The 8,052-nt window shown below is 32.6% G+C and overlaps 1 protein-coding gene across 5 annotated transcripts in view; it reads left to right on the forward strand.

Moving 5' to 3' along the window:
* The window catches only part of LOC138325436 (trafficking protein particle complex subunit 13-like), a 118,699-nt gene extending 110,923 nt beyond the window's left edge, over window positions 1-7,776 (forward strand). For all 5 annotated transcript variants that reach the window (XM_069271107.1, XM_069271109.1, XM_069271106.1 and 2 more), the window contains 5 exons: window positions 1,010-1,140; window positions 1,659-1,860; window positions 2,165-2,265; window positions 4,102-4,255; window positions 5,509-7,776. In XM_069271107.1, coding sequence (XP_069127208.1) covers window positions 1,010-1,140; window positions 1,659-1,860; window positions 2,165-2,265; window positions 4,102-4,255; window positions 5,509-5,607 — 687 coding nt within the window. In that variant the 3' untranslated portion in view covers window positions 5,608-7,776. The remainder of the gene's footprint in view (window positions 1-1,009; window positions 1,141-1,658; window positions 1,861-2,164; window positions 2,266-4,101; window positions 4,256-5,508) is intronic.
* Window positions 7,777-8,052: the final 276 nt, after the last annotated feature.

Raw genomic sequence — 8,052 nt, forward strand, 5'->3', positions numbered from 1 at the left:
GATGATATTTATCTTCTAAACGCAGTAATGAATTGTGGAATTTTACTTAAATGATCATAAAAACAAACTATGATAATCCCAATGTAAAGATAAATGTTATTGCTATATTCATTCTTGATAATGTCCTGTCATTGGCTTGCCTTTTTGTGACATTTTATCTCATGCAAAAGCTATTCTGCTATTCCTGCACGTTGCCTTACCTTTTATGTATCCAAATATACTCAGAAACATGCCTGTTTGAAGGAATTAACCTTTGTATTTAGCACATTTTCCTTTAGGTACCAGTAAATTGAATAGCTAATTACACTTCATTTGATGATAAGTTTACCACTCTTTGGGATTTAGATTGAATAAGGTTCAGTTTCATCTTTACTTGGAATACATTAACAGAATAATGTTAATTACCATGGCCTACTTTGTGCTATTTTGAAGATTTGTAATTTATTTACATGGTATAGGTACATATATTTTCTTGGCAAATTTCTACTGGATTTTATCATTGGATGTCTTGAGGTAGTGCATCTGAAATTTAATATTTCTGGTCATCATTACTAAAAAATTTATTTAATGATAATGGTAAAATTGCTTAAAAGTACCGAAATAAAATATTTTGCATTCCTAATTATCACTTTATACATATGCCACATATGATTGTTTCGATTTAGAATTTTTGGAGTTATAGATTGTTGGATCAGTATTATTACAGACTTATTGTAAACTCAAAGTAAACAACACTTGATTTTGTTGCAAATGTTGTCAATTATTATTAAAGTTCTTTTCGATATATTATACTAGCATGGAACTCTTTTTTTCAATGTCTTAAATGCGTTTCATATTTTGAAGAGTTCTAATTAGATTAAGGTTATTGTTTGAAGTTTGCAAATGTCTACCAATATTTATAGTCTAATGTTGTGTCACTTTAGAGAATGCTATTTTTAACATAATGGGTTTTTTCAGAGTAAATTAAGGTTATTTATAGAATTATTAATTGAATCTGATGTGTTTTCAGTCTGATGAGGTATACCTGGAGGCTCAGATTCAGAACATCACACCTCAGCCAATTTACATGGAACATGTCAGTCTCGATCCATCTACACAGTATAATGCCAACGAACTCAATAATCTGGATGGAAAGGAATGGTATGTTGAATATAGCGCAATCACTTTTTTCACTTTTTCATTTCCTCTTCATTCATTGATTGAATCTATTTAATGTTAATGAAAAAATTTCTATCATTTCATTTATCCTGGCTTTCTATTTTGAGACCTTTTTTACATCATTGGAGTTCAGTTATTATTGCAAGAGTTGCCTCCCATTATCAGATTTACACAGGCAATATTACTTCATGTGAATTTCATGTGAAAGGGCATTCACATAAGATTCATGTGAAATTTACGTGAAGAAATATTGCATATGCATACAATTATTTCAACTGTGTCCATTGGTGTATTTCCTATTTTGGTCTACGTTTTGAGCTTTTTATACAACACATTTATAAGCTCTATCATCAAATTATAAACAGTATCATAAAGATATAATTTTTGGAAACTCAAATGAATCTGAAGCAATGATTTATGCCTCTGAGAGGAAAGTAGAGACTAACACCTCAGATACATTATGAATGGAGTGTATTTGATGAATTTCCCTGTTATTATAGCCCAGATCTGGTGTTTGGAAAGGTGAATTATCTTAACCCCATGGATACCCGACAATACCTGTACTGTCTCTCACCTAAACAAGATGGAACTCGGGACAGCAAGATCCTCAAGGGAGTCACAAATATAGGCAAACTAGACATAGTCTGGAAAACCAACATGGGGGAGAGGGGTCGTCTCCAAACCAGTCAGCTACAGAGAGTTGTAAGTCATGGAGTCCATGGAGGTTTAAGGGGGCGCTCTTAAAACCATATAGTGATCAGTACATGTATACAAATGCCAATATTAATTCTCAGAAGTTATTCATTCGTTGTGATTTAAAAGATGACTACCCAAAACATGTTTTGACAAATAATCAGTTTGTTATCAGATTGAAATTAATATTGTTTGCTTCAGTCAATGTAGTGAATGTCATTAAGAAGTTCAGCTATAAAATTCTTATCACCAGATTAGATAAGGGAAAACTTGTAAAATACCTAAAGGTGTAATTTTGAACTTTCATTCCTAGGCCCCAGGCTACGGAGACATCCGAGTGACTGTCGAATCAGTACCTGATACAGTACAGCTAGAGGTCACATTTAATATTGTCTGTCGAATTACAAACTGCTGGTAAGTCTAGGAGCTAGATGATGCATTACAGAATAGGAATAAAAGATTAAGATAAATGTAATGTTGGTGTAATACCTTTAGAATAAGCTCCTTGTCATTTTCAGTTGAATAATACAGACATATTGGGCCTTTTGTTTAGTTACAGCTAGCTCTTAGTCAAAGTGTTGAGTTACAGCTAAAAGGAGAGGAAATAAGTCTTAGAGAATGGTTGACATTAGTGAATTATTAATTAGATTCTAATTGACTTTGTGAAATCTATGTGTGATCCTTATGCTGGTTTAATAGACCCATGCACTTTATCGTAACCTTGTCATCTGATCACAAGCCTGGGATAAATTCGTTTTTCACTTGAAAACTTTTTTTAGAAACGAAACAAACTAAATTTTACAACATCTTGGGTGTGATTTAAATGCCTATACCATGTGGTAGATGGCTGTAATATAGTTACTCTGCCTTGAGTTTGGTAAAATAAGCATTGATTTGAAGATGCCCTAAATTAGTATTGATTTAAAACGTTTTGGTCGCAATACCCATTTGTCTGTGTTATCGTAATGTAATCTGTGTTGACTGAACCAACTGCATGTGTCGTCTGCCACCACACCCAAGCTCCTTCATCTACACCTTGGTGTGCTGCGGGCCGCATAAATGAACTAGCGTAGTTGTAATCGGTTTTGATTTACGTTAGCTGTGATTTTGGTGTGCACACCTGGCAAGACATTTGAAGGATGTCTACTGGGACTGCTGACTCATTTTGTTCAGTGGATTACCAATCATTCATCGGAATTAACATTAATCTAAACTGATTTATGAAGTATCTGGGATTTCTCACACATGGATCACCTTTGTTTCTTTGCACTACGTGTGTATTTGGATAAGATGCCATTGTCTTTGATTGGTCAAGTCGTTTTTCATTTGTTTTCATTGATTTGATCTGGGAAATCTCTAAAAGCTCATAGTTCTTTGATGCCAAGCCTATTTAGCAGAGTCGTTGAATCAATGATATTGAATTAGATCTTTTGTGTGTTACATTTTCTTAGCAAATATACAGCCAAACCATCTACAGGGTAATCACATTAATAGAAGTTTCTTTTGAATATTAAGCTATCACAAAAAATGGTTCTTTGTTGAGGGGGTGTGTATATATCTCCTTAAATTGCTTTTATGTCAATAAGAAGTATTCACCAAACACTTATGAGTCCTAGAAATTAATATTTCAACTAAAATACCAGGAGTGATGACTCCATAAATAACTAGTCAGTTCATCCATAGCATACCTGAGCAGATTCCAGGTGTTTTGCACCATATCTGATTTGGAGTGAGCATTTAACCCATGGCTATTTATTTCTTTGGAAACTGAGAAATGGCCTAATCGGTACTGCTATGACAGTACACCTTAATGTTGTAGAGTAAGGCAGTGACCCAATACTACAAAAATCACAGCCTCAAAATGACTTGACAATGATATTGATTTGTTATCAGGGGCTGTAGTTGGGTGTTCAGCATCAAATATAACTTAAATTCCTTTACCTCAAATATGGTAATAGCCAGGTACTGATAGAAAGTTGGTGGCTATTCTCCAGAAAATCCAGCTTTCCTTCACCCCTAAAATTTGACATATCTTTATAAAATGCTATTGGCTGTTTTAATGTTGACTCATTCACCCCTTAAGACACATTTGGCTCTTCCAAATCAAAGACTAGACCAGTCCATTATGAAATTTCAGGGGTAAATGAGTTATTAGGACTAAAGCATAGCAACAGATTAATTGTCACTGTAGACAAAATTAGTCATTATTTCTGGTGCAAGTATATAACACTGTTTGACCTGATGTTTCAGTGAGAGGACCATGGACTTGACCCTAGTGCTACAGAACAACTCGTCAGCTGGTCTGGTCTGGTGTGGAATTTCTGGTCGACAGCTCGGCAAACTTCCTCCTAACGAACATATGGACCTGACGCTTACAATGATAGCCACCATTCCAGGGCTCCAGGTATAATCTAAACACCTGTGTATTCATAAAATGAGAAATATTTTATGTCAAATTTCTATGAAAATAAGATATTTACAGTAATAAAATAAACATACTGTCAAATTTGTCTATAAAGACTGCCCATGGGACAGTCTGAAAAAGTGGTCTTTATACACAGGTTAAAATGTTTTATAATGGCCATTTGGGATCTAAAGAAATTGGTATGAAGCAAGTTTAAATGTTTTTACAAGTGATGCATACATTGTGATTTAGTACAATAAGTAAAACGTGTGGAGCTCAGATTACAATAGGCTATTAGAGTTGTCTCCCTTCTTAACTTTATCATCAAGCTCTTTTCCATTGAAAATTAATAAACCCCTGCCATGATTTTTAAGCAGGTTTAACTGTAATTACATATACGATTATGATTTAATTCTAATATGTTTAAACTCTGGAGCTGAGATTGCAATAAAGACTGTTAGAGTTATCTCCCTTCCTGACTTTATCATCAAACTCTTTTCTATTGGAAATTAATAAATCCCTGCACTAATTAATAAATCCCTGCACTAATTTTTAAGCAGGTTTAACTGCAATTAAATATGATAAGATAATTGTTTAATACTAAGATTATTAAACTCTGTGTAGCTCAGATTGTTATATAGACTGTTGGAGTTATCTCCCTTCCTGACTTTATCATGAAGCTCTTTTCCATTGAAAATAAAATGACCCTGCAATGTAAATTTTGGGGGTGTAGATATAACGTTTCATGTACAATTTGTACCAATATTCAGTCTGTTAAGTGTCCTGTCATGTTCCCCATTTGATATAAATTAAGGCTTGGGTATTTATATTTACATTTCTTTGGTTTAAATGTATTTGGTTTGGTTTGGCTTTATTGGTTTAATGTCCTACTCACATCCAGTCTTATCATATCATCTCATCGAAAGGAAAGTTTACGTAATGTAGAAGTAGTTATTTAAGATGGAGTCCAACTACACAGACAATCTTTTCTAACCTGAAATTCACCATTTCTGGTTAAAATTCTGACCTGAAATTGACATGAATTTCACATGAAAATTCGCTGAGGTCAAATTCTGGTCAATTTCTTGTGGAATTCTGGTCAATTTCAAATGAATTTAAGGTCAAATCTTGACCTAAAATTGAGGTTAGGAAATATTGGCCGAGTAACTTCTCACTTTATCAATATTTTTGCATACAGTTATCTATATAGTTTTTATCTCTTTCACTGTTTATGATCTGTCTAATGTTTTCAGACAATATCTGGACTGCGGTTGACAGACAATTTTCTAAAGAGGACATACGAACATGACGAACTGTCACAAGTATTTGTGTATAATGATTGCAACCAGTGACACTTTCGTGCATTCTTTCGTGGAAATTCTGCAAATTAAACAATAGAACAACAGTTTAAGGACATGTGTCCTTAAAATGTGAATTTGAGGACCTTTTGTGTAATATATACATCAAAGATGGCAGTTACAGGATTCATGTGGTGTCCTTAGTTAAGATGTCTTTAATACTTCTGTAATCTTTCCTATGGGGATCTTAAGTTGTGTGATATCCTTTAGTTAAGGAATATTGGTAGAAAAGAGAAGCTTAAAAGCTTAAACCCTGGTTGAGGGGTCAAAAGTCATCTGAAGACTCATCCCAATTTCATAACTTAGGTATTCAAATAAATACCAACAGAGAATAGTACCCTAGCTATGCTTGTCTCTGATGAGTAGAAAACTTGGACGAAGGAGAATGGATAGAGAAAGGAGAACTGAACAGCTGGACTGGACAGTGTTTGTCTGATGGATCCACCTTGAGTTGTGGAATTTCAGGTTTAACCATAGTGTTTTATGTCTCTGATAATTTGATTGTGAAACCTGTGGTTCAACAGTGGCAATTAAGATTTAAGGTCAGGTAATGAATATTAATATTACTTAAATGAACAAAACTTTTAGTCTTGTGCTTTCTTTCATTATGCATGTACATGTATCTATAAATCCTAGCTGTCAAATATTTTCTTGATGATATTTTTATCTGTGGTCGAAGATGTTAATTTGAGGAAAGAAAATGTTGCACTCTCACAACTAATTCAAAGAAAAAATAAGCTTATGTTGTTCTTTGATATAATAATTTGCCAATCATGTGTATGGAAAGTGTAAGCTGTTGTTAGTAGAATTTGTGACAACGCTCTAGGGGAATGGGAGTTCAGAGCTGTATGATGATTGCTAGTGTGTACAAATGTACGGTTGTATTTGTTAGAAAACACCAGGTCTAGGTCTAGAGTTATGTTCTTACCACTGTATGTGATTTCGTGTGAGTGTGGTCATTATTTGTCATTTGTCTGAAAGACTTTATCATAATATCTGGGATATAGAACCAACGACGTTGTTGTTTCAATTGGTGAGCAAATGGGTCTTCCACCATATTATGATACTAAATTATTTAAAGTATACCAAGAATTTTAGCACTTTAATGATCAAAGTTATCTGATTTTGATGCCTTTTTCATGTGAATATAATGGGTAATAATTATGGTTATATCGTCAGCAATTAATAGTCCCAATATTTGTAGTGTAACATGATATGTTTGTTGTAAAGCAACTTTCATTGTTTTCATGTTTCCTTTTCAACCACAAATATTAAACGCAACTGTTTTTGTCAATAAGTTATTGAAATTGCCCTCCCACTCGACCATTGATTATTTCTTCCCATGAAATGTTACTTTGAAACTTCAAAAATGTAGGAAAAAAGTATAGCTACAAACATTTCATGTTATTCAGTTCTCAATAGTTCCTAGACTGAATAAGGTATTTTTCATAAAAGATTATTTTATTTACCTTTATTTGATACAAAAGGGGATATGTTTTTTGAAATACAAATGATAAAAAAACAATACATATTTGTAACAATAGTTTAACAGATTATAAGGGGTATTTATATATATGTCTATATGTCATTTTATACTGGCAAAATGTCTAATGACTTGAATTTACCAGAAATACATTTCACATGATTTTTCTTGTGACTTACAATTTCTACCTTCGGATCTGGTCAAGATGTGTATGTGTAGGCTGGCAAATTTTGATATGCAGACAATGATAATGTTTTGTGCCATAGGAAGCATTGTATGTATAGGAAGTGTGTAGGTGTGTACATGTTTGTGTATTATATATCATGTATAAATCATTTTAATTTATAATATTACTAGATAAAAAACATTATGCATTAATTTGAAATTGGAATATTCCATTTAAGAGAAGAGTATGTGTAAATGAACCTTATCAAGTGCTGTTATATTAAGTAAAAGAACTAGAACATTCCAAGGACGTCTATTGGTCAGGCACTCTAGAAACTCTTAAAATACATCTTTTACTAAACAGATTTTTACAAACGATAAACTAGTTAAGATAAAGTTAGTTAAAATATACCATGTCAATTATTAAGAACCATTTGTATTTGTTGTAGCTCTTGTAAATTGATACAAGACGTGAAATCGATAAAAGATATAAAATAAATATTCCTTGTAATGATTAGATTCGTCTGTTGTTTGTTGATGTTTAGTGTTTAATTCAACATTTTCTTTGGATTGTTTTATTAACGCCGATGATTTTTTACATTACCAATAAATGTTTATTATAAACAATTAGCATTGATATTATAGCGGGAATCTAATATTAAATTATTCCAGGTGTAATTTTCACTATTTAATTAATTAATTTTGTTAATTAATATTTTTTTTGGAAACACTATTTAATTAATTCACGCTTGTTGATCTGCTTGTTAATTAATATTTGTTTTAAAATTAAA

The sequence above is a fragment of the Argopecten irradians genome, chromosome 6, assembly GCF_041381155.1.
Source record: "Argopecten irradians isolate NY chromosome 6, Ai_NY, whole genome shotgun sequence".
NCBI lineage: Eukaryota > Metazoa > Mollusca > Bivalvia > Pectinida > Pectinidae > Argopecten > Argopecten irradians.